This window comes from Orcinus orca, chromosome 19 (genome assembly GCF_937001465.1).
Source record: "Orcinus orca chromosome 19, mOrcOrc1.1, whole genome shotgun sequence".
NCBI lineage: Eukaryota > Metazoa > Chordata > Mammalia > Artiodactyla > Delphinidae > Orcinus > Orcinus orca.
The window spans coordinates 8353138-8379124 of NC_064577.1; the positions used below are offsets into that span (position 1 = coordinate 8353138).

General features: G+C 39.7%; 1 protein-coding gene across 8 annotated transcripts in view; it reads right to left on the reverse strand.

Annotated features, from left to right (window-relative positions):
• The window catches only part of METTL16 (methyltransferase 16, N6-methyladenosine), a 62146-nt gene that overhangs the window by 15315 nt on the left and 20844 nt on the right, over window positions 1-25987 (reverse strand). For 6 of the 8 annotated variants that reach the window (XM_004267044.4, XM_033423236.2, XM_033423234.2 and 3 more), the window contains 5 exons: window positions 23397-23537; window positions 21594-21709; window positions 18050-18192; window positions 4919-4988; window positions 3743-3832 (listed from right to left, as the gene is read on the reverse strand). In XM_004267044.4, the coding sequence (XP_004267092.1) occupies window positions 3743-3832; window positions 4919-4988; window positions 18050-18192; window positions 21594-21709; window positions 23397-23537 (560 nt within the window). The remainder of the gene's footprint in view (window positions 1-3742; window positions 3833-4918; window positions 4989-18049; window positions 18193-21593; window positions 21710-23396; window positions 23538-25987) is intronic. The other 2 variants (XM_033423241.2, XM_033423239.2) reach the window with 1 other exon arrangement.

Here is a 25987-nt window from a genome sequence, read left to right on the forward strand (position 1 = left end):
CTATTAACGCCCTGCTTGCAATGCTGCTCCTTAGTAGAAGTCCTACATCATTCCTTTTAACATTCAACAAATACTTACCAAGCACCAACTATGAGTCAGACACTGACAATTCCTCCTCCGTGAAGTCCTCTCACACTAGCCCAGCCTGAACCATTTCCTTTTCTGAACTCCCTAATTCCACACCATTCTGGTCCCTACCATTCATTTCATTACTTACTCATATATAAAATTTTGTATCAATACTTCACATGTTCTTCTCTCCCATAAAACTGATCATCATAAGGTACAGAAAATGGTATCTTATTTCTTCGGTATTATCACAATGAACATCACACTTAATAAGAAAAGTAATTAAGAGGAGGAGCCTTAGCTTTGGTTTTGTTCAAGAGCTCAGCTCCCTAACCATCACATCTGTTTTACAGCATAATATACAGTCTGGTAGAGTACTGGTTTTCTAACCATGTCTTAAAAGCAGAATCCTTTCAATAAATAAAATTAATACATAATACTGACAAAAGCAGATCAGCTCTGGTTAAAATGAGAGACAGACCTGAAGTACGAGCCTTACATCTGCCCCCAACTGTCATCCCCTGGGCACCAACACGGAATCCCTCCTCTACCTAGAATTAGTTTGAGAACCTGTGGAATAGTAAGTGGAGCACTATCAGAGGACCCCCACTCTGACACTAACAAGGTTACATAATTAATTTGACCCCTTCCCTCCATTTGTTCTCCAAAAAGTCCTCTAGTTATTACTCCCTAGACAGGAAAGACCCAGGCTCAAAGGAAATGTCTTGAACCCAGGGAGGTCATTTTTTAAAACCAGAGTTCCTGGGCAATGCTCAGACCAAGAGTGCACAATTTACTATGGCTACATTATTTTCTCTTTTTCTTTTAACAAGTGTCAAACTTCTGAAAGCAAAGCAAAGCAAACCTAAAATAATGCCTTGAGCAATTAGAGGAGAAGCTCGGACAAAGAGGCATTATAAGTGGCTTGTTAAAATTCTGTAAAGAACCGTCCTTACAATATGTTTCCTTATATTTGTCATCAGTCAAAAATGAATGTACAAAGTTCTATCAACACTAGGACTCGTCTTTTTGCTGTTAAAATAAATCCAGACAAGAGCAATGGGCTTAGTGTGGGCACCTGAATCAGAAGTGAATTGGAATTTTTCAGCATTCAGCACCAACAGAAACGAGTCAGTAGGCCCGAGATAAGTGAAAACAGAAGTTGCCATAGTAACTTGCACATTTACCCTAAAAAGGCGGGAGTGGGGGTGGGATGCGGAAGTAGGTCAATACTTCTGCTTAACTAGCTCTAGTCCTTGGCTTCCTCTCCTCACCTAAAGCAGCATATCCTCCTCCCTCCCCACCACCGGCAGGAGCAAGGGGAGGAAATGAGGTGACCATTTCAGAAAGCAAGGAGTGGCTCTCGAGAGGTCCAGGTAGAGGGAAGGTGAACCAAGAGGACAGTCCACTAAAAACGTCCCGAGTGCCTTGGGACTACCCCTGGGAAAGCAGATGCTGATCAAGGGCACCAGTGCTAAGAAACTGTTGCTGGGTTACCACAAATCAGAAATTGCCATTTCCCCTGCAGCAGTTTAAGTGTACCTAATGGAACACTTGGGAGTGCATTATTAACAACTTTGGGTTGGGGGTAGTGGTGGGGAGGGATGAGTACTCTGGCATGGGAGAAACCTGAAGCCCTTAGCAAGGGGCATCCTTTGATGGCTGAAACTATGAACAGGGCTCAAGGACGGCCTAAAAGACAGGGAGGGAGGGAGCAAATAAAGTAAGCTGATTTTGCTACACAGAAACATAGTACTCTTTGATACTCTGATCTGAAATAGCTACTAATCCAAGAGGGCAAGGGTGACGCTGGTCCCTGAGATGGCCTGAAGAGTGCCAGAGCTCATTATCAGCTCTTCTGCCTGTGGTACCAACAAGTGCAGAAAGCAGGTTAAACAGGAAGCATTTGGAAACAGGTGCAGTTCCATTTTCCTGCAGCTGTTAGTGTCTGCACAGGGATAAGCCAGGACATTACTAATGATTTTAACCATTTGGTGGGAAAGCCTTAGTGTTCTAGAAGACAACAGAAAGGATAATCCCTCAGGGAGGTCAAAAAAGCAGAACCAAAAAAAAAAAAAAAAAAGCAGAATCATCTTTTTTAACCAGTGAGAATTTCAAACACAAACCTCTAGATACCCTACTGCATGGCACAGAGGCAAGTCTAGGCTTCCATCAGGCAGGCCAATCAGACTTGACTGGGAAACTTATTTCAATCCAGCAGCACACCTAGCTGCAGAGCACAGGAAGGAAAGGCTGTTTCAAATCTGAGCTCATGTATTCAGAAACATCTGCAAATCATCCCCTTGTACTTCTGCACATGTCTCTACTCCTCTGCCCTATGGGAGAAGGAAAGAGCCTCATAGACACAGCAACATTTAAGAGAGGCTCTGGAGACCAAGCGGGGCCAAGACCTTGGGAGAGGAGCACCCAGAACAAGCCTGTGGTGTGGACAGGGGATTAGAGGCGGCAAGGACCAGGTACTAGGCCTCCGTAAACACTGTGGGAAGAAGCAGCCCACGCTGAGCAACGTGTGCATGAACATTAAGGCGGACAGCTCCAGGCAACAGTAAGTCAATCATTCTTCCAAGGGAAATGTGAGAACAAACAGATGCTATTCTATTACCACCTCTTAGCACGGCCCAGAAAAATTGTTCGGTCTAACTAGTTCAGAACCGTTTTTCTTTTGCATATAGCAACACAGAGGGCAAAGAGAATTTTGTGGAACAAATCATATTTTAAAACGTTCTATTACGGAAGAATGTTCAAGCTCAAGCACATGCAAAGTAGACAAAATAGGGTAATGAACTATCACCCAGCTTCAAAACTCATTAGTATTCCAGGGCTAACCTTAAAGCCGAGACAGAACCCTTCATTGGAATGATCTCTAAGTTTTACACACCAAAAGCCTGCAACCCCACATGGTAATTTCTACATCCACCAGGAACCCCAGGGGATAGCTACTCTAGGAAAACAGCAGTGTTAATAGAAAATAAACAGACTTCAATTTCAGTGCTTGAGGAATATCTAACAAAATAATCATACCCACAAAGTTTTTGTACCTGAATTTTTTAATTCCTAAAAGATGCATTTCCAACTCATTTATGTCTGCTGAGTAAGAATCAATGAGGTGCATAAACTCACAGAGAAAGGTTCCACAGTCACCACAGTCAGGTTTCCAGGACTATGCCTGGTTTACAACCACTTTCCATTCTTTTTTTTTTTTTCTCCAGCTTCATTGAGGTACAAATGGCATATATCATTGTGTAAGTTTAAGGTGTACAACTGTGATGATTTGTTGCACAAATATTGTGAAATGACTACCAAATAAGGTTAGTTAACACCTCAATCACCTCACATAATTACTTCTTTTTTTGTGGTGAGAATGCAAGATCTATTCTGTTAGCAACTTTAAGGTATATAATACAGTATTGTTAACTATAGTCACCATGCCGTACATTAGATCCTAAGAACTTATTCATCTTACAACTGGAAGTATAACCTTTGACGAACATCTCCTCATTTCCCCATTGCAGCCCCTCCACTTTCCATTCTGACATAAGCATTTGGGGCAAACTTCAGGAAAACAGGACAGTACAGATTTAGTTCATTTATGACCTACTAAAACCCACCATGTGCTGGAATTCAGAGAAGCTAAAGGAAGGTCTCTACTTACTGGTACTGTTACATCATCATAAAAACTCCAAGCCAAAGCCCACCTCATTGTCCGACCTTGGCAGAATTCAGTGTAGGTGACTTTAGGAACCTGAAACCAGCAAACACAGCATCTCATCATTCTAGTAATTCTACTGTGTTTCTGGCTCCTGCCTCATGTTAAATTATATGTTGGTCGTCCTTTTTATCAGTTAACAAACACTACCATCCCCAAACAGTTATGCACAGCTGCCTAATAATCAATGAATAAATTACCTCTCGACAAAGTTGTGGGCTTTCTTCCTGCCATAAAACACAAGAGAATTTATAGTTCTGGCCTGAAGGTCCAATATATGAAACACTCAAAACACAGCCCTTCAGAGAACCACTGGTAAAATGATTCAAATGTTCTTTTGTTTTCTTTTGTTTAGGAAAGAGAGCCTCTAAGGCCTAGCTAGACACAGCTATGTAGTCTCCCTTTTGTCTACCAGATTTTAGGAAAGAAAACAGAACTACTTTCTAGCTGTTACAATTTTAACAAAGAAAAGGTGTTGTGGGGAAACTAGGATGAGTAGAATGTCAGAAAGAAAACTGAAATCAGAAACTTGGTTCTACCGCTGAACCCACATCTGACCCCCTTCTCTGAAAAGTCATCCTGCTCCTGCCTATTCACGCCCAAACACCATAAACTGGGAGGGGAGTTGGGGAAGTATGTATTTGTCACCTGCTTTTCAAAACAAAAGCAAGGGGCTGAACTTGTGTGGGTCACACCATAGTGGGGTGAAGATCGCACACCGGACTGGAAATTGTTCTGGTTTCAGCTGTTCGTTGATAACTAGACGTGTGAACTAGACGTGTGACCTGGAACAAGCCCCTTAGCTTCAGTTTCTGCAGTTATAATGGAGTCAGATGTGGGGTCAGTGGTAGGCAGACACCAGGTTTTTTGATGTCTGGTTTCTCTCTGACATTCTACTCATCCTGTTTTCTCCATCTTTTCTTATTGGTCAAAGGCGGCCTTATTTTAATAATTTATAAACAGTTCCCTTTAGCCCCAAAATTACAACATTAAAAAATAAACAAGCAAAAATAAAACAAACAAAAAACACATTTAGAGCTTCTAGATATAAAGGAAAGTTCTATCTATACTCCAAGTACCATCAAAAGTGGATACACCAGAATAGTAAAGACAAAGCCTTACCCCTTGTATTCGAAGTTCTTCCTTCAGAGGAGCCAGGCTGCATTTCTTTCCCAGCATACAGCTATACCACCTGTAGGGGGCGGGAAATCAGGCAAGTCAAACACTGTTTATGTGGTTACACATTTTTACATTAGCATTACTCAAGTGAAAAAGATAAGAGTAGCAAACAAATATTGAGTTAAGTTACAAGTGACAACAACAAGAATTGTATCAATAGCCCAAAGCAACTTAAACAAAAAGCCACTTAGCCTCTCCAATGATTTTAGGGCTGTATGTATGTGGAAAGACAGTAAGAGAGAGAGGTCTCACCTGCAATGCTCAGAATGAAGATCATTTAGCTTTGGGACAGAAATTAGTTAATAAACAACAGAAAAAACATGCATACACACACCCCCCACCATATTAAGAGAAATTGTAAAATCTAGCATGAACCTGTATTTTGAGATGCACTTACTTGCAAATAACTTAAGAATATATATTGCATTAAAGTTTCAACAGAACATGAAATCAATTTCTTCTATAGCAAATACAAATCCAGAAGAGGGAGTATGAAGATGGAGTGAACTGGTTAAAAGGTAAAAGGACAGACTTTATTTCTTCTGATTATTCTAAAAAGTTTGCAAAGTATAAAATTTATACAGGACTTCTGCTTCAGCATATGAAGGATTAACTAGTAAGGAAATTGCCCTTCCACCATAAACTAGGAAACTGGACAAAATATATGAAACAATTTTTCAGACACTGGACAACTGCAGTGAAGACCTACGATCTCAGAGAGAAAAACAAGGTGAGCCCTATAACTGCCAGAGCTTACTGCCTAAAGGAAATCCCCAAGCTGCAAAGCAGGGAAAGGAAACTAAAACAGAACCCAATAATCTTGCTGAATTGATGAGACAGAGACTGGAGTTCAGAGAGGCTGAGGCAGTAAGAACCTGAAGAGCAAAATATAAGAGGAAGGAGCCGCATACGGAGAGAATTCTGGGCATCTGCAGAGGAGGTCACTGGAATATTCTGCAGAATGATCTACATGTGTGGGGTGGAGGCTAGGGAAAGAACTCTCAGAAAGCAGTAAGCTGAACAATTCCTGGATTTCAGACATCTGGGACTAGTTTGTGGATCTACTAGCCAGAGCAGAAAGACCCTGTTAATAAAAGGGGCATCTAGTAGAGTCCTGGAAAGGATACTGCTTTGTAATGGGGCTACAGCCTATTCTATATCTACCCTAATAAAGCTTAAAAGCAAGATTTGAAAGGATCCAACTGATCACAAGTAACTGAAGTAAGCATCAAAACAAAGTTTAACACCCTTTAAAAGAATAGAATGAAACGCAGCACCCCCAAACATAAGATATGCAATGTCCAGCATCCAGTCAAAAACTACCAGACATTGAAAGAAGCAGAAGGGCTTCCCTGGTGGCACAGTGGTGAAGAATCCACCTGCCAATGCAGGGGACACGGATTCGAGCCCTGGTCTGGGAAGATCCCATGTGCCGCAGAGCAACTAAGCCCATGTGCCACAACTACTGAAGCCCGTGAGCCTAGAGCCCATGGTCTGCAACAAGAGAAGCCACCACAATGAGAAGCCCACGCACCGCAATGAGAAGCCTACGCACCACAATGAAAAGAAGCTCCTGCTCGCCACAACTAGAGAAAGCCCGCGCGTAGCAACAAGGACCCAATGCAGCCAAAAATAATACATACATAAAATAAAAAATAAAAAAAGCAGGAAAATGACTCACAACCAGGATTTAAAAATCAATCATTAGAAACAGACCAAGAAATAAGAGAGATGATGGAATTAGGAGATGAGGACATCAAAACATCTATTAGAAATATGCTCCATAACAAAACATGGACATGATGAAGAGCAAGAGGGAAGATATAAAAACTAACCAAATGTAACTTCTAGACATGAAAATTATAATATCTAAAATAAAAAATTCACAGATGGGATTAACAGCATATTAGACTCTGCAAAAGAAAAGATGTGTGAACTTGAAGACACAGCAAAACAACTACCTGAAATAAAGCACACAGGGGGGAAAAAAAAAAGAAAAAGACCAAAAAAATAAAACGCAGCACCAGTGACCAATGGGACAATATCAAGCAGTACACATAACTGGGGTTTCAGAAAAGGGGCAAAAGGAGGACAAAAATATTTGAAAGAAAAGGTCAAAAATTTTCCAAAACTGATAAAAACTATAAACACATATACAAGAAGTTCAATGAACTCCACACAGAAGAAACATAAAGAAAACCATACTATATATTTAAAACAGATAGCCAACAAGGACCTACTGTATAGCACAAGGCAACTCTGCTCAATACTCTGCAATAACCTAAATGGGAAAAGAGTTTGAAAAAGAATAGATATATGTATAACTGAATCACGTTGCTGTACACCTGAAACTAACACAACATTGTTAATCAACTCTACTCCAATATAAAATAAAAATTAAAACAAAAAACATACTAAGGCACCTTATAATCAAATTACAGAAAATTAGAGATAAAAAGAAAATCTTAAAAGCAGGGAGAGGGTAGAGACACTTTTTGTTCAAAAGAATAAAGATAAATATTTAATATCAGACTTCTCATCAGAAATAATGCAAGCCAGCGCTTCTCTGGTGGCACAGTGGTTAAGAGTCCGCCTGCCAATGCAGGGGGCCCAGATTCAATCCCTGTTCAGGGAACTAGATCCCACATGCATGCTGCAACTAAGGAGCCCAAGTGCTGCAACTAAAGAGCCGGTGAGCCGCAACTAAGGAGCCCGCCTGCCTCAACTAAGACCCAGCTCAACCAAATAAATAAATATATTTTTAAAAAATGTTGATTTAAAAAAAAAGGAAAACAACCAGAACACAATACCCAGGAACTGTGGGACAACTACAAAAGGTATAAAATATGTATAATGGAAATCTAGAAGGAAAAGAAAGAGAAAAGAACAGAAGAATCTGAAACAATGACTGAGAATTTCCCCCAAATTAATGTCAGACACAAACCACAGATCCAGGAAGCTAAGAGAACACTGAGCAGAAAAAATGCCCAGAAAACTACACCTAGGCGTGTGATTTTTAAAACACAGAAAATCAAAAAGATAAAAAATCCTCAAAGAAGCTAGAAAAAGATACACCTTACCTATTGATAAGAATTACATCCAACTTGTCTTAAGAAACCAAGCAAGCAAGAAGAGAGTGGAGTGAAATACTTATCTCAGACAGGGCTGACTTCAAACCAAGGCAAGTTATCAGGAATAATTACACAATGCTAAAGATGACTATCTTTCAAGAAGACTTAACAATCCTTAACGTGTTTGTACCTAACAACAGAGCATCAAACTACATGAGGCAAAAACTGATAGAGCTGCTGGAGAAATGGATGAATCCTCTACTAGAGATAGAAACTTCAACAACCCTCTATCAGAATGGACAGATCCAGCTGGCAGAAAATCAGTAAAGACATAGTTGAACTCACAGCACCATCAATCAACTGGCTCTAATTGACATCTATTAACTATTCATCCAACAACAGCAGAATACACATTCTTCTCAAGCTCACATGGAATATTCACCAAGACAGACCGTGTTCTGGGCCGTAAAATACATCTTAACAAATTTTAAAGAATAAAACTCATACAACATCTGCTCTTACACCATAGGGAATTAAACTTGAAATCAGTAACAGAAAGAGAGCTGGAAAATCCCCAAATACTTGGATATTAAACAATACATTTCTAAATAACACATGGGTCAAAGAAGAAATCTCAAGAGAAATTAAGCAATATTTAAAAATATATATTTATTTATTTTTGGCTGCATTGGGTCTTCGTTGCTGCGTGCGGGCTTTTCGCTAGTTGTGGCGAGTGGGGGCTACTCTTTGTTGAGGTGCGCGGGCTTCTCATTGCGGTGGCTTCTCTTGCTGCAGAGCACGGGCTCTAGGCATGTGGGCTTCAGTAGCTGTGGCACCCAAGCTCAGCAGTTGTGGCTCGTGGGCTCTAGAGCACAGGCTCAGTAGTTGTGGCACGTGGGTTTAGTTGCTCCACGGCATGTGGGATCTTCCCAGGCCAGGGCTTGAACCCGTGTTCCCTGCATTGGCAGGCGGATTCTTTTTTTTTTTTTTTTAACATCTTTATTGGAGTATAATTGCTTTACAATGGTGTGTTAGTTTCTTCTTTATAACAAAGTGAATCAGTTATACATATACATATGTTCCCATATCTCTTCCCTCTTGCATCTCCCTCCCTCCCACCTTCCCTATCCCACCCCTCTAGGTGGTCACAAAGCACTGAGCTGATCTCCCTGTGCTATGTGGCTGCTTCCCACTAGCTATCTATTTTACGTTTGGTAGTGTATGTATGTCCATGCCACTCTCTCACTTTGTCACAGCTTACCCTTCCCCCTCCCCATATCCTCAAGTCCATTCTCTAGTAGGTCTGTGTCTTTATTCCCATCTTGCCCCTAGGTTCTTCATGACCTTTTTTTTTTTTTCTTAGATTCCATATATATGTGTTAGCATACGGTATTTCTTTTCCTCTTTCTGACTTACTTCACTCTGTATGACAGATTCTAGGTCCATCCACCTCATTACAAATAACTCATTTCGTTTCTTTTTATGGCTGAGTAACATTCCATTGTATATATGTGCCACATCTTCTTTACCCATTCACCTGCTGATGGACACTTAGGTTGCTTCCATGTCCTGGATACTGTAAATAGAGCTGCAATGAACACTGGGGTACATGACTCTTTTTTTTTTTTTTTTTTTTTTTGCAGTACTTGGGCCTCTCACTGCTGTGGCCTCTCCCGTTGCAGAGCACAGGCTCCGGACGCGCAAGCTCAGTGGCCATGGCTCACGGACCCAGCCACTCCGCGGCATGTGGGATCCTCCCGGACCAGGGCACGAACCCACGTCCCCTGCATCGGCAGGCAGACTCTCAACCACTGCACCACCAGGGAAGCCCAAGGGAACTTTTTTTTTTTTTTTTGCGGTACACGAGCCTCCCACCGTCGCGGCCTCTCCCGTTGTGGGGCACAGGCTCCGGATGCGTGGGCCCAGCCGCTCTGCAGCATGCGGGATCCCCCCAGACCGGGACACGAACCCGCGTCCGCTAGCATTGGCAGGCGGACCCTCAACCACTGCGCCACCAAGGGAACTTTTTTACAGTGATGGAAATGTTCTATATCTTGATTGTGGTGGTGGTAATGTACACATTTGTCAAAATGCATCAAATCATACACTTAAATTGGAGAATGTAACTGTATGCAAGTTATATACCTCAACAGAACTGATTTAAATATATAAATTTCTAAATAATGATATACCTTATATCTTCAAATATACATAAAGAATAGTTAACAATACAGTAATGTTTTGCATATTTCTTGCTTTATAACATAGCTTAGTTATACTAGCAATACATAATCTGTATCCTGCTTTTCTCACCAAGCATCATAATTACTCCTGTCATTTGAAATTCATCTAACTGCATATTAGTTTTAAAGAGAAATTTCAGATTAAGGGGCTATACATTCAATATGTATTTGTCTGTATGCAAAATAGCTACTATGAAGGTGAATTTTTTTTTTTTTTTTTTTGCAGTACGCGGGCCCCTCACTGCCACGGCCCCTCCCTTTGCGGAGCACAGGCTCCGGACATGCAGGCTTAGCGGCCATGGCTCACAGGCCCAGCCGCTCCGCAGCATGTGGGATCCTCCCGGACCGGGGCACGAACCCATGTCCCCTGCATCGGCAGGCGGACTCTCAACCACTGCGCCACCAGGGAAGCCCCTGAAGGTGAATTTTAAAGTGACAAAAACTGTAAGTGAATTTAAGAGCCTCTAAAATCACATGCTAAGTTAAAACTACAAAAATTTTCCGTTTTTATAAGTTGGACTGGCAATTTTATATGGTTCAACCTAATACATTAAATAATACAGATGAAAATCTTATTAATTATAAAAGTATGACAAATACTATTATACTGCTTTAGAAGTAGTGTGCATTAACCAATATTTTATTTGTTTTTATTGTTTGTGGGTTCAACAACGGATGACAATCCTTATTTTTGTTTAATCAATCCTTTTTCTGATTTGAAATAAATAATTGTCCTACCTAAATTACTTTAAACAAACCTGGGTAAATTTACTCAGAGCATAATCTATTTCATTTGGCGGCTTTACAAGGTTTGGAAGAAAAAGAATATGCTCCCTTTAAGAAGGCAGTGGAGAAATCATTAACCAGGAATTAAAAGCCTTTGGTATGTTAGGAACAAGATGAAGGTTAAGAAATTAAGAGCAATTAGTGCTCACAAAGTAACAGTATAAAATAGGTTAATTAACACCTTTCTTTTAAAATTAGCATTCCTGAACAGATTTTTAAAAAATTTTTTTCATTGAAATATAGTTGACTTACAATGTGTTAATTTCTGCTGTACAGCAAAGTGACTCAGTTATACACATACATTCTTTTTTATATTCTTTTCCATTATGGTTTATCTCAGGATACTGAATATAGTTCCCTGTACTATACAGTAGGACCTTGTTGTTTATCCATTCTATATGTAATAGTTTTCACCTACTAACTTCAAACTCCCACTTCATCCCTCCATCATCCCCTCTCCCCCTTGGCAACCAAAAGTCTGTTCTCTATGTCAGTGAGTCTGTTTCTGTTTCGTAGATAGGTTCATTTGTGCCATATTTTAGATTCCACATATAAGTGATACCATATGGTATTTGTCTTTCTCTCTCTGACTTCTTCACTTAGTATGATAATCTGCAGTTGCATCCATGTCCTGAACAGATTAGATCAGAGTCACCAGAAGCCAAGAAAAGGCCCAGAACAGAGACAAAAGAAAGATGCTACAAATTTCCTCAGGAAATGAAGGGAAGCAAATATTTAAATAACTCAGGCTTGTAATATGTCATTGGTACTTAACATGGGCTTGGCAGAGTTCATTTCTTTTAACTCTTACTGTAAGCTAAATAGTATATCGTGAATCTTTTCTGTTTTTTTTTCTTTTTTTTTTTTTTGGCCACACGGCTTGCAGGATCGTAGTTCCCCAACCAGGGATTGAACCCACGCCCTTGATGGTGAAAGCGCAGAGTCCTAACCACTGGACCACCAGGGAATTCCCTATCTTTTAAGATTGAATCTCATCAATATATCAACTGTTTTCTGCAAGTTATATTTCTTATAGAAAAAGCAGAAGTAATTGCGTGTATTAAAAACTGTTTTAGCTTCACTTTAAAAAAAAAATGCCTACTGAGGGACTTCCCTCGTGGTCCAGTGGTAAAGAATCTGCCTTCCAATGCAGGGGACACAGGTTCAATCCCTGGTCAGGGAACTAAGATCCCACATGCCACGGGGCAACTAAGCCCGTGCGCCACAACTACTGAGCTCGCACGCCTCAACTAGAGCCCACGTGCCGCAAACTACAGAGCCCACACGCCCTGGAGCCCGCGCGCCACAACTAGATAAAAGCCCACGCACCACAACGAAAGATCCCGCAGGCCTCAACGAAGATCCTGTGTGCCGCAGGCAACTAAGACCTGACGCAGCCAGAAAAAAAAAAAAACCTACCCATTAGATCCTAGCTACTCTCAACAGGCATCTTGTGACAACTAATCAAAACGCATGTAGGAAAAAAAAATGAAAAGGAAGATCAGTTACCCAAGAGATTTTGAACCCATTATACTATTTTAATGATGAAAGTAGCACTCCACTCATTACAGCATTTAGTAATTCCTTAGAGACAGCAGGTTTCAAGAAAAATTATTTTGAAATTATTTCAAACGTATAGAAATTGCAAGGTTAGTACAAATGATTCCAGTACACTCTTCACCCAGATACCCTGTACTTTGCCCCATTTGCTTGCTCTGTTTTTTTCTAAACCATTTGAGAGTTAGCTACAGACATCATCATGCCCCTAATGTTAAATATTTTGACATGTACATTTTAAAAACAAGGACAAAAAAATAAAAAATAAAAACAAGGACATTCTCTTTTATAACCATAGAACAATGATCAAATTGAGAAAATTGAACACTCATATGATACTATTATCTGGAATACAGTCCATACTCAAATTTCACCAATTATCCCAATAACGTCCTTCATGTCAATTTTCTCCCCTGATGCAAGATCCAATCTAGGATCATGCATTTCATTTACGTGTCAAGTCTCTTTAGTCTCTTTCAATTTGGAAGAGTTCTGTGGTTGTTTTTTACTTTCACGACCTTAATATTTTTGAAAAATTGTCTTACAAAACCCCTCAAGTTGGTTTCTCTGAAATTTCCTCATAGATTCAGGTAAAACATTTTGGGCATGAAGAGCACAGAGGTGCTACGTGTCCTTCTAGGTGACCCCTGACCCCCATCAGGAGGTGATCACCTGGTCAAGGTGGTATCCCTCAGTCTCTCCACTATAAAGTTACCATATATCCCTTTGTAACTGAAATACTTTGTAACTGGGGAAATACTTTGAAACTATGAAAATATCCTGTTCCTCTCAACTTTCCATTGTTGATTCCTCCATGAATCAATTATTACTATAATGATTGCAAAATAGTCATTTTTCTAATTTTATTATTCCTTCTACATTTATTAGCTGGCATTCTAGAGGAGCTTTTCCTCTATCCCCTTTGTATTTTATTTGCTTACTTTATTCAGTGGGTTATAATCCATTATTGTCATTATTCATTCTGAGCTTATATTGACCCATATTGTTCTTTTAACAATGTGGGAGATGGCTCCTATGTTCTTTTAACATTTAATACCATAAAAGGTATTATCCCAACCTTACAGACAAGGAAAATGAAGTGGCTTACCCTTTTATAAAGGTAAGTCAAAGTTTGTTGTAGAACTGGACAGTCTTTCAGCTGGAAAGTTAACTAAAAGCTCAGTTATAAAATTTACAATTGTTCCTTTTTGTTTTTTTTTAATTTTATTTTTGGCTATGTTGGGTCTTTGTTGCCGCACGCGGGCTTTCTCTAGTTGCAGTGAGCGGGGGTTACTCTTCATTGGTGTGCCCAGGCTTGCAGAGCACAGGCTCTAGGCATACAGGCTTCAGTATTTGTGGCTCGCAGGCTCTAGAGCGCAGGCTCGGTGGTTGTGGTGCACGGGCTTAGTTACTCCGCGGCATGTGAGATCTTCCTAGACCAGGGCTCGAACCAGTGTCCCCTACATTAGCAGGCAGATTCTTAAGCACTGTGCCACCAGGGAAGCCCTACAATTGTTCCTTGCAACCATCACTTACAGCACCCCATAACTATGCTAGCACCTAGTTTTAAGAAAAAAACAGAAAAGGAGGGGGACTTTGCATTAAAGTAAAATAACAGAGTACTCTTAACATTTCCTTTCAACACAGTAGACCATAGCATTTAAATCTACTGGATTCCTAAAATGGTCAAGAGTTTAAAAGATCCTATTTACTATTCATTATTATTTTTAATTACATCAAATATATATTCATTCAATTCTATGACTACCCTATGAGGTATGAGGTAGCTATTATTATCTCACTTTACCAGTGAGAAAAAATTTAAAAGATAAGTCAAAGAGGGACTTCCCTGGCAGTCCATCGGTTAAGACTTCACCTTCCAATGCAGCGGGTGTGGGTTCGATCCCCTGGTCGGGGAGCTAAGATCCCACATGCCTCCTGGCCAGAAAACCAAAACATAAAACAGAAGCGATATTGAAATAAATTCAATAAAGACTTTAAAAATGGTCCACATCAAAAAAAAAAAACGTCAAAGAATCACATTTCAAAAGGCCTAGATTGTTTAATTTATTATCCATCACCAGATATGTGGATTTTACCCAGAACCAAGAAGTCTCCACCATCTGGCAGGGGGTAAGGAATGGAAAGGAAAAAGCAAAAACAGGGAGTAAAACCAGTATTAAGTTGGAACTTGGTAAATCTGGTTCCTGGAAAAATCACAGAATCACTGCCATAAAGGGCATCAGCTATAGACCTAATAACCAATGACAAGTGTAAAATCCAGGCCATAAGGGGTTTGATAAAGTCTGCTAATGTATTTAGAAGGTTAGGTGAGTGAGTCTCTAAAAAAAGAAAATGCTATTAGGACAAGCACTTGTAAATCTTCATCAACAGTAGAAAGGCCATCTAATAATGTCATATGTCAATTATACCTCAACAATAAAGAAAAGAAAAAAGAAAAGAAAAGGAGTAGAAAAGAAAAGCCTGTGTACTTAGAAGTCTAACTGCAGTCTGGGCTACAGAGGCTACACAGAGTGGTGGAAAGAGCACTGGACCAGAATTAGGAGATCTGGGTCCCAAATTTCTAATCTGTACAACTAAGAGGTTGGATAACTTTCTCTCTCAAGGGCCTCCCAGCTGCAAAATTCCTTAAGATACAAAACTGCACTTGCTGCTGAGCGTGACTTAGGCAAGGCATGAATCATAACGGGGAGGTGAGGCATCTGGAGTGCCATCACTAAGATCAGTCCAGCAAATTTAACTTATTTCACTCCATAATGTTACAAATTTGGCTTAATTTCTGCATTTCTTCAGGAACAAGAAGGGGGATAAGAAGCAGATGGTGGGGTTTAAATACTTGTTTTCAATCCCTTATTTTTCATAGCTTCAAAATATGCAGTTTCCACAGCATTTTAAAATTTGAGAGTTGCATAGTGGTATAAACATTATGTCAACTACAAAAATATGCAGGACATGAACTGGTAACATATACAAATGAAAGTCACCAAAGTATGACATGAAATTGTAAACAATATTTGTGAGCAAAACTCTTTCAAAAAACATTGCTCTATTTTCTCTTCAATGAAAATCACTTCATTCTTCCTTTCTTCCTTTTATCTTCCCTCTCAACCTGCCTGAGTCCTAACAGAGCAGACAAGACTGCTGAACCCTTTCTTTGTATGAATTGTAACTGGGTAACTTTTCCTATACGTGACACCAACCTTGAAATGGTTGACTCTTCAGAGACATGATGGGCTCTAGCAATTTACCCTTCCCAGCAAACGTTCACCTTTCATTCAATTTGTGGGCTGCCATAGAGCCAGGTACAGGCGTACTTGGAACGTATTGACCAATTTCTTCTCTCTTAGAATGGTGTTCATTTAAAACATATTTTTTGTAGTTCAAATGGAACTTTGGCAATAATAGAAACTTACTGATTAATAGGTTCCTGAAAACAACCTTCCCCATTTTGTTGAATGACTCCAGTTCCCTCAAAAGCTGACGGATACTGAAATGGCCACATGGCCCTGGTTACCTACTGTCATGAGTCTCAGTGCTCTGTTGCTTTAAGTTTACTTTACTTACTCAGACTCTTCTCAATGCTCAGTATAACTTAAGGCTCTTTCTTCCTCACACCCTAATGTGTTTTTTTTTTTTAATTGGGGTATAGTTGCTTTACAATGTTGTGTTAGTTTCCGCTGTACAGTGGAGTGAATCAGCTATATGTATACATATGTCCCCTCTTTTTTGGATTTCCTTCCCATTTAGGTCACCTCAGAGCATTAAGTAAAGTTCCCTGTGCTATATAGCAGGTTCTCATTAGTTATCTATTTTATACATATTAGTGTATATGTGTCGATCCTAATCTCCTAATTCACTCCACCCCTCTCTTCCCCCCTTGGTGTCCATACATTTGTTCTCTATGTCTGTGTCTCTATTTCTGCCTTGCAAACAGGTTCATCTGCACCATTTTTCGTTGAAGAAATCAATTTAAGGCAAAAATTTATTAACCGTTGGCTTTAATATTGTGTAAATTTTCTGAGGCAGATCATCCAAGAATCCAGTTGCTTTCCATATTTAAATAAACTCACATTTAACAAATCAGGATATTTGCTGATTTTGGAACTGGCCTACTAAAATAAGCGGCTTTAAACACGTATAAATCCAAAAGGGGGGAAAAAAAAAGGCTTCCCTACTTAGCAATTCCAGTTCTGGGTATTCACCCAGAATAATTCGAAGCAGGGTCTTAAGAAATATTTGTACATCCATGTTCCTAGCCACGTTATCCACAATAGCCAAAACGTGGAAGTAACCCAAGTGTCCACCAACAGATAAACGGATAAACAAAATGTAGTACATACATACAATGTAATATTAATATTATTCAGCCCTAGAAAGGAAGGAAATTCTGAAACATGCTATAACGTGGATGAATACTGAGGACTTGACGCTAAGGGAAAGAAGCCAGTCATAAAGGGACAAATATGGTTCCACTTACATAAGGTACCTCAAATAGTCAAATTCACAGAGATGGAAAGAAGAATGGTGGTTGCCAGGGGTTATGGGAAGAGAGGGAATGGGGACTAGTTGTTTAATGGGTACAGAGTTTTAGTTTTACAAGAAGAAAGAGTTCTGGAGGTTAGCTGCACAACAATATGAATGTACTTAATGCTACTGAACTGTACACTTTAAAAATGGTTAAGATGGTAAATTTTATGTTATGCATATTTTACCACAATTTTTAAAAATTCTTCTCTATGTCACAAAGCTAAATCCTAGGGTTGAAAGCCCTTTTAGTCTGAACTACCACATTATCCATCATTTTACCGACACTCGGCAGGGTGAGAAGTCAAGCGAGACAAATAGCTCTTTCTGAGTACCTTATGCTGCTTAATGACAGGTGTGTTGTCCGAAATAATTAGCTTTTAAAAAGGAATAGCCTTAACTCTCCTCTGGAGCTGGTTAGTGACTTCACTTTCCCTTCATTAAGTTCTTGACAGCTCAATGTCCTCACATCTGTCATCGTTTGAGAGACTGATTCCAAGAACATAAATTGCTTCAAGGACTAGGCAACAAATTTATTCTGGTTCATGGGGCAGATCTGAACCCATCTGTTTTCTAATCAAAAGCCATATTTGAATCAGTTTTGTTCCATCACAGGACCATACTAATGGGAGCAACACAATAATATGGTATTTTCCTCCTTTCTATCCATGCACTGTAGATGATTACAGGAAACACAAATCAATTAAAGGCATGAGAGCATCCTCAGAAACAAGGTCTTTGCAGACCGTAGGACCTTCTACCTTTTCAGGTTTTATCTGTTTATTCTTCAGACCACAGTGATTTTGTTTCCTCTCATTGACATGGTTTCTTCCTGAATTACATAGTCGATAATACTCTTATTACCAACTTACCTTAATCTTTTTTGAAGCTGTAAACTGTCATGGATGATCCTTTTAACAAACTCTAATTCGCCTCCTTCTGCCATGATCTCTGTGATCCCTCCTGTATTTACTGAGCTAGGTGGGGGTCTTCGAGGGTTTCGAGAGTTTACTCCCTGAACAACACAACAACAACAACAAACCCTGGTGAAAAACCTTTACACCTTAAGGCCAGCTCTTTGACTGTAACCTAGTTTTACACAAGAATGCTTAGACATAATTTCCGTTTCCAGGTATCATGCTAGATTTGGGATTTAAAAATCATATAATCTTGGCATTTGAAACAATGGCATTCATGCAAATACTCCCTCCCAGGGTCTTTACCTTCCATCTTTGTGATTAAACATACTAACATTTTACCTTTTTTTTTTTTTTTTTTTTGCGGTACGCGGGCCTCTCACTGCTGTGGCCTCTCCCATTGTGGAGCGCAGGCTCAGCGGCCATGGCTCAAGGGCCCAGCCGCTCCGCGGCATGTGGGATCTTCCCGGACTGGGGCACGAACCCGTGTCCCCCACATTGGCAGGCGAACTCTCAACCACTGTGCCACCAGGGAAGCCCCATTTTACCTTTTTATCTAGCCAATTCTGTCACTTTTTCTTTATGTTTTCTCTCTTGGTATCATACACTGAAAATAGTCCAACCAAAGATTATATAAATATTTTTTTGTTTTCTTCTAGTATTTTATGGTGTCACTTTTTTTTTTTTTTGCAGTACGCGGGCCTCTCACTGTTGTGGCCTCTCCCATTGCGGAGCACAGGCTCCGGACACACAGGCTCAGCGGCCATGGCTCACAGGCCTAGCCACTCCACGGCATGTGGGATCTTCCCAGACCGGGGCACGAACCTGTGTCCCCTGCATTGGCAGGCGGACTCTCAACCACTGTGCCACCAGGGAAGCCCTATGGTGCCACTTTTAAAATTTAAATATTTAATCCACTCCTACCTCACACCATATAAAAAAATAACCCAAATAGATCAAAGATTTAAATGTAAAAAGCTAAAACAATAAAACTCTTAGAAGAAAATATAGGAGTAAATCTTCATGACCTTGCATTAGGCAATGGTTTCTTAGATATGACACCAAAAGCATAAGCAACAGAAGAGAAAATAGATAAACTGGACTTCCTCAAAAGTAAAAACTTCCAGGCTGCAAGGGACACCATCAAGAAAATGAAAAGACAACCCACAGAATGGGAGAAAATATTCGCAAATAATATATCTAATGAGGGACTTGCATATAGAATACATAAAGAATTCTTACAACAATAATAAAAAGAAAAATAACCCAATTTAAATGGGCAAAGGATCTGAATAGGCATTTCTCCAAAGAAGATACACAAATGGCCAATAAGCACACAAAAAGATATTCCACATCATTAGCCATTAGGGACGTGCACATTAAAACCATGATGAGATGCTACTTCATACTCTCTAGGATGGCTATAATCAAGAAGACAGATAAAAACAAGTGTTGACAAAGATGTGGAGAAATTGGAACTCTCATACACTACTCATAGTGGAATAAAAAATGGTGCAGCCATTTTGGATAACATTCTGGCACTTCCTCAAACAATTAAACATAGAGTTACCATATGACCCAGTGATTCCACTCCTAGGTATACACCTCAGAGAAATGAAAACATGTTCACACAACACTTGTACATGAATGCTCACAGCAGCATTGTTCAAAATAGCCAAAAAGTGAATAAAACCCAAATGTCCATCAACAGATGAATGTATCAGTAAAATGTGATATTTCCATATAATGGAGTATTATTCGGCAATAAAAAGAAATGAAGTACTGATACATGCTACAATATGGATGAAGCTTGAAAACATATTCTGCTTAGTGAAAGAAGTCAGTCACAAAAGGCCACATATTACATGATTCCATTTTTATGAAATATCCGAAACAGGCAACTCCACAGAAGCAGAAAGTAGACTGATGGTTGCCTAGGACTAAGGGGGCTGCAAGGAAATCGAGAGTAATTGCTAATGGGTGTGGGTTTTTGCTTTTGTTTTTTTCGCGGGGTGGGTGATGAAAATGCTCTAAAATTGATTGTGGTGATGGCTGCACAACTCTGTGGATATAATAAAAATAATTAAATTCTACCCTTTAAGTGGGTGAATTGATGGCACGTAAATTGTATTTCAGTGAAGTTGCTATAAAAAGATATTTATTTCTGGTGCTAGTTATAGTCTATTTCTTCATCTGGATGCTGGTTCTATAAGAATATTCACTCTGGAAAATCCAGTTTACACTCATGGCATGTGTACTTTTATGTATATATGTTGTATCTCAACATTTTTTTTTTTTGCGGTACGCGGGCCTCTCACTGCTGTGGCCCCTCCTGCTGCGGAGCACAGGCTCCGGACGCGCAGGCTCAGCGGCCATGGCTCACGGGCCCAGCTGCTCCGCGGCATGTGGGATCCTCCCGGACCGGGGCACGAACCCGCGTCCCCTGCATCGGCAGGCGGACTCTCAACCACTGTGCCACCAGGGAAGCCCATGTATCTCAACATTTTTTAAAAGAAATGTACACCAGGATGTGGCTATTTTATCAATAGTTCTCAAATTTATCTGCACTGAAGGCTAAAATTTAGATTTCTTAAATCCTGCTTCACTTCATGTTCCAATCTAGAATGTTGGTATTGCTAATAAATTTCTGTCCACTTCCCCTCCCTGCCCGCAACCAAATTTAATCCATCTGGAATTTATTTTGTTATGAGGTATGTAAATGGTACTTAAGAGTATCTGAGTGATTCTAAAAACAATTTATTCTCTCAAAGTTTTAAGCATACACACCCCCTCGTTTCCTTCTGATTAATATTATTCACTTTCTATTAATTCTTCTCTAGATGAAGGAAAACTTAGGTTAAATCAATAATATTTGATTGATTTTTAATAGGTTAGTTTTCTTAGCCAATGCATCTCTTTCCATATTCATAAGCAAATATATTTTATTTCATGAAATGAATATATTCATTTCAAGTTGGAAAGACTAAATAAGACATTTGTTTGCTATCAAATGACAGCTGGCAGTAAAAACAGTGACCCTCTCCTTAAGCCAATAAGCCCAATGCAGTAGAGTAGACTGTAACCTAAGTTGGTCCAATCAGAAGAAATCCAAATGTTAAATGGTTTGGGGAAGAAAAGAGCTCTCTTCTCACCCTCTCCCACTCCCCAAATATTACTCTGCCACAAGTAAACCAGCCTGAGAACAAAAACAACCAAGGGCCCAATAAGAGCCAAGGGGAACCGGAAAAAACAGAGTCTCAGCCTTGATATTATTATGAACTCCTCGATCAAACTGTTCCTGAAGTCCATGCTATTGCTGGATTTCTCAGATATGTAAACCAATAAACTTTCTTGTTAAGTCAATCTGAATTGGGTTTTCAGGTGTTTGATACCAGAAGCATCCTAACTGATACACCTTCCAAAATAAAAGTTGCTCTTATCTTGCAACAAGGAAAACTTAACTAAATATTCCACTACTTTAAAGCAGAAGATATCTTACCTTGGCTTCCAACTGATTGGCAAAAAAGGGAGGGTTGCACATGCAAAAGTCATAGATTATCTCAGATTCTTCTTTAAGAGCATCCATCAGGAGTGTCTTCTGTGGTACTTTTACCACTAGGAGAAAAAACAGAGACTGTTAACTACGATTACGACTGTGGTAGTTTTCAAATATGTCCACAAATTCTTTGCTACTAGTTCCTTCAAGAAGTAGAGTTCGATTTCCCGCTCCTTGAGTGTAGCTTCACTCTATGACTCGCTTTTACTGAGGAGAATGTGATGAGCGTGATAGGGTATCACTTCTGACGCTAGGTCATAAAAAGCAATCCGGCTTCCTCCTTGCCTTATCTCTTAAACTACTTGCTCTAGGAGAGGCCAGCTGACACGCTGTAATGATGCTCAAGTAGCCCTGAGGGGAGATCCACATGGCAATGAACTAAAGCTTGCTGCCAAAAGCAATGTAAGTGAGCCATCTGGAAAGCACATCTCTACCCCCAGGCTTTCAGAGGGCAGCCTCATGAAAGACTCTGAACCAGAACCACCCAGCTAGGCCACACCCAAACTCCTGACCCACAGGAACCACAAGATTATTAATAAATGTTTATTGTTTAATAACCATGTCTCCGCCAGATTTTGGAGTAATGCCTCCAGATTTTGGAGTAATTTGTAACACAGGAATGGATAACTAAAAAACTCATTAATAATATATTAATATCTCCCCTTGCGATATGTTTAACACTAGTAAGAAAAGCCTATTTCTTCCAAAGAGAGATATAAAGTCTCTTTAATGACAAAAAACTAAAACAAAAACAAAAAACCCAGCCCTTTATATATATACAATAAGCACAGACGTAAAAGTTAACTAAGCATTAAGGAAATTTGACTATTTGTAGCACAGTTCCATGTACTAAAATAAAAAAGACAGCATAGTTTAATCAAAAGCAGGATTTTCTTCCTTTTAAAACTCTTGGTGACTAGGTTACTTTATACACAATTGATTCTCATCTTTAGTGGTAGCTGTGTTCTATAGTCACCACGAACACTGAATTAGTGAATACTGAACCACTAGCTCCTAAGAGAAATACATGATTAGGTAAGTTTGAGCCTCTGGTCCCAACATTTTCATCAACCGATCAATACATATCCTTACTCATTCATCAACATTGAACTCATGGCTGACAGTACTATAACATGTCTGAACGAAACTTATCTGGCACATGTATTTTCTCTGTAAGGCACATCATGGCCTTCTGGTACTTAGGAACGCTAGGCAGTACTTAAGCACTGTTTTAGGGGACATTATAAACAGCAACATCACCAATAAAAGCACAAAACTGCAAAAAAAAAAAAAAGAAAAAGTGGTACTAAACAGACCATGAAAAGGACACTTGTTTACAGTATGAGAGCTGAAACAAGACAGCAGGGCATTGCCTTGTCCAACTTCAGCTGGGAACACGCATGCTGGGTGACTCAAATTTTTTGCTGCTTTGCACATGTCTGTGAATGATCACAAAAGTACCATGAATATTGATGTGGAGGCTAAAAATAGCCCCTAGTAGGCACACTTTAGCAAGTAGGCAAATTCACAAACACAGAATTCACAAATTATGAGGATCGACTGTATTTACTCTGTTTTCTTCTGAGTTAATTCTGGTAACAAAGGAGCAAACCAAATTACAATGTACCAGATTGTTTTAAATTACCAAAGTTTGTATATTAAAGCAGAAGACAATGAGATGTGTTAAATTAGAAAGACAGGTTAATAAACAAAGCTTGAAAGGAGTATTTATTCTACAGAGCTAACCTTTTATAAGATCCGATAAGTTATTCTGTTCCACATTCTTCTTTGCATAGTTGAAGCACATGTCATCTACTTCTGTTGCAAGGAAATACCAGCCATTTAAGGTTGTTCCAAGTAAAGGATAGATGCAGGATGCCCCAGTACCTAGTACGGTAGGAATTCAAAACACATTGCACACACCTGAGAGGAAGGTGAGCCCAACAAGCAAAAACACCATTCTTCACTTCTTAGAATTTCTTGTAGCCTTAACAGCTTAAACCACAAGCTGGTACTGATTACACACATACTGTGGCTACTGGCTTCATGTATGTTAGTCTTAACTCATAATTAGATTCAAATTTCCTAGAGGGTAGAAACCTTGCTGTCTTCTTTGTATGCTGTATGTAAAATGAAGTTTGCATAATTGGCTGGTGATCAAGAAATACATGACTGACTAACTGAAAATTGTCAAAGCAATTTAATTTACTTTATAAAAAGTCTTCATTTTAAATCTCTCCCAAACTTGATTTTCTTGAAAGAAATCAGTGTTATTTGTTAAAACACCACAGTAATATCTTAAAATAGATCAATGTATACATCCCATTCTACAAAAGCAGAAAAAAATACATAGGGTATAAAATTTTTATAATATTAAACCACCCAATTCCCCTCATATCTATCTGTAAGTTGTTACCTGAAGGAAACCAGAAGTTAAACAAAACAAAAAAACCCTAAAAACTAAAGAGAGGATTCATTTCTTAGATGTGGAGACATGGAAAAACATTTGATCCAGATCCAAAACATCAGTCATTGGCTTGCCCCACCATAGTTTCAAGGGAGACATTCAAAGGCAAATGGTCCAGGCAAAAATCTCTCTGACAACTAGGGTTTGGTTCTAAACTTGCATGTAGAACCTCTAACCATAGACTGGACAAGTATATGTTTGAGTATATACTAACCACAAATAATTGCTTTTACAACCTTTAACTGATCTTGGCCAATAAGATCCTAAAGAGCATACTCAAGAGAAGAAAAGCTGGTGTTCTCGGAGGCCCACAGTAGTCAGCCCATACTAGCCATTCCACGCCCACTTTCCACTGACCACATCATGGTGCCAGTCTAGCCTTCTAAGGATTTGGCAGGAAGAGCTGGAGGCCAGAGATACTCCTAACCCAGAGGAAAGCCAGTCTCATCTTACTGCTTCCTCATTAAGTACTCAGAACAGCCTAGTAAAAGACATGACAACAAGTGATAGCCAGAACATTTAAGCTCTGACAGTCACAGTGATTGCTACACTCCCTATCATGTTCACCTAACAGCATCCTGGCCCTGATGCTACTGGGCAAACATCTCCTTGGGGATGTGGGAGGTGGTGCAGGAAGGAGTGGTAAAGGGTACTCAAGCTCCTCTCAGAGTTCACAATTATTTAGCCCCTGCTAGCCACTCAGAATAAGGAAATTAAGGAAATTTAAGTAGCACTTCCAGCTCTGTAGAAAAAAAAATCCAAACCAGGTCCCAGGCCCTTGATTCTCATACAACTACCTCTCTCTTCGTACTTCAATTTCATTTAAAAGGAAAAAGAAAAAAGGACACCTTCCCTCAGCTGCCCTAATATCAGGTGCCAAGAGGGTAATAAACGCAGGTAAAAGACCTGTCCTTCGCCAAAAAAAATCAGGTTTCTCAATTCTTAAGACCAGAAGACTTGCATTCTAACATCCTGATCCCCTCTGAAAGGTGAATGACATTTTTTAAAATATTTATTTATTTATTTTTGGCTGTGTTGGGTCTTTGTTACCGCACGCGGGCCATCTCTAGTTGCGGCGAGCAGGGGCTACTCTTCATTGCAGTGTGCAGGCTTCTCATTGTGGTGGCTTCTCTTGTTGCGGAGCACGGGCTCTAGGCATGTGGGCTTCAGTAGTTGCAGCACATGGGCTTCAGTAGTTGCAGCACGTGGGCTTCAGTAGTTGCAGCACGTGGGATCAGTAGTTGTGGCTCACGGGCTCTAGAGCGCAGGGTCGGTAGTTATGGTGCACAGGCTTAGTTGCTCCACGGCATGTGGGATCTTCCTGGACCACGGCTCGAACCCGTGTCCCCTGCATTGGCAGGCGGATTCTTAACCACTGTGCCACCAGGGAAGCCCATGAATGACATTTTTAAATGGGTAATAATCCTTGTAATGATAAATAAAAATGAAAAGTGTATAACCATAGAATTAGAGCAAACTAATGGAGTCTGGGGGAAGAATTTATATAAAACCCTAATTAGAATGAATGTGATTTCAGCAAGAGTGCCCCTTGTGAAGAGCTAAAATCCATTAACCTCCTATACCCCCAAGTGTTATTTTAGAGGGTTTGGGGCATATTTAAAATAAATTAGTACTAAATAGGCTCTCAAGCTTTTAAAGCTTTTTATAACCCATCAGCCAATCTTCTGCCATGAACATAAAAGAAAAAAAACTTTTGTTAAACCCCATTATTTTTACATAGTGCTTAGTTCATATTGGATGTTCAGAATTTTGAATGTTGAAAGAATGATGTATTTATACATCGACATTCAACAAATCATTTACTGAACACCTACTGTGTGCCAGAAACTTTGCTAGGCTTTTGGATATT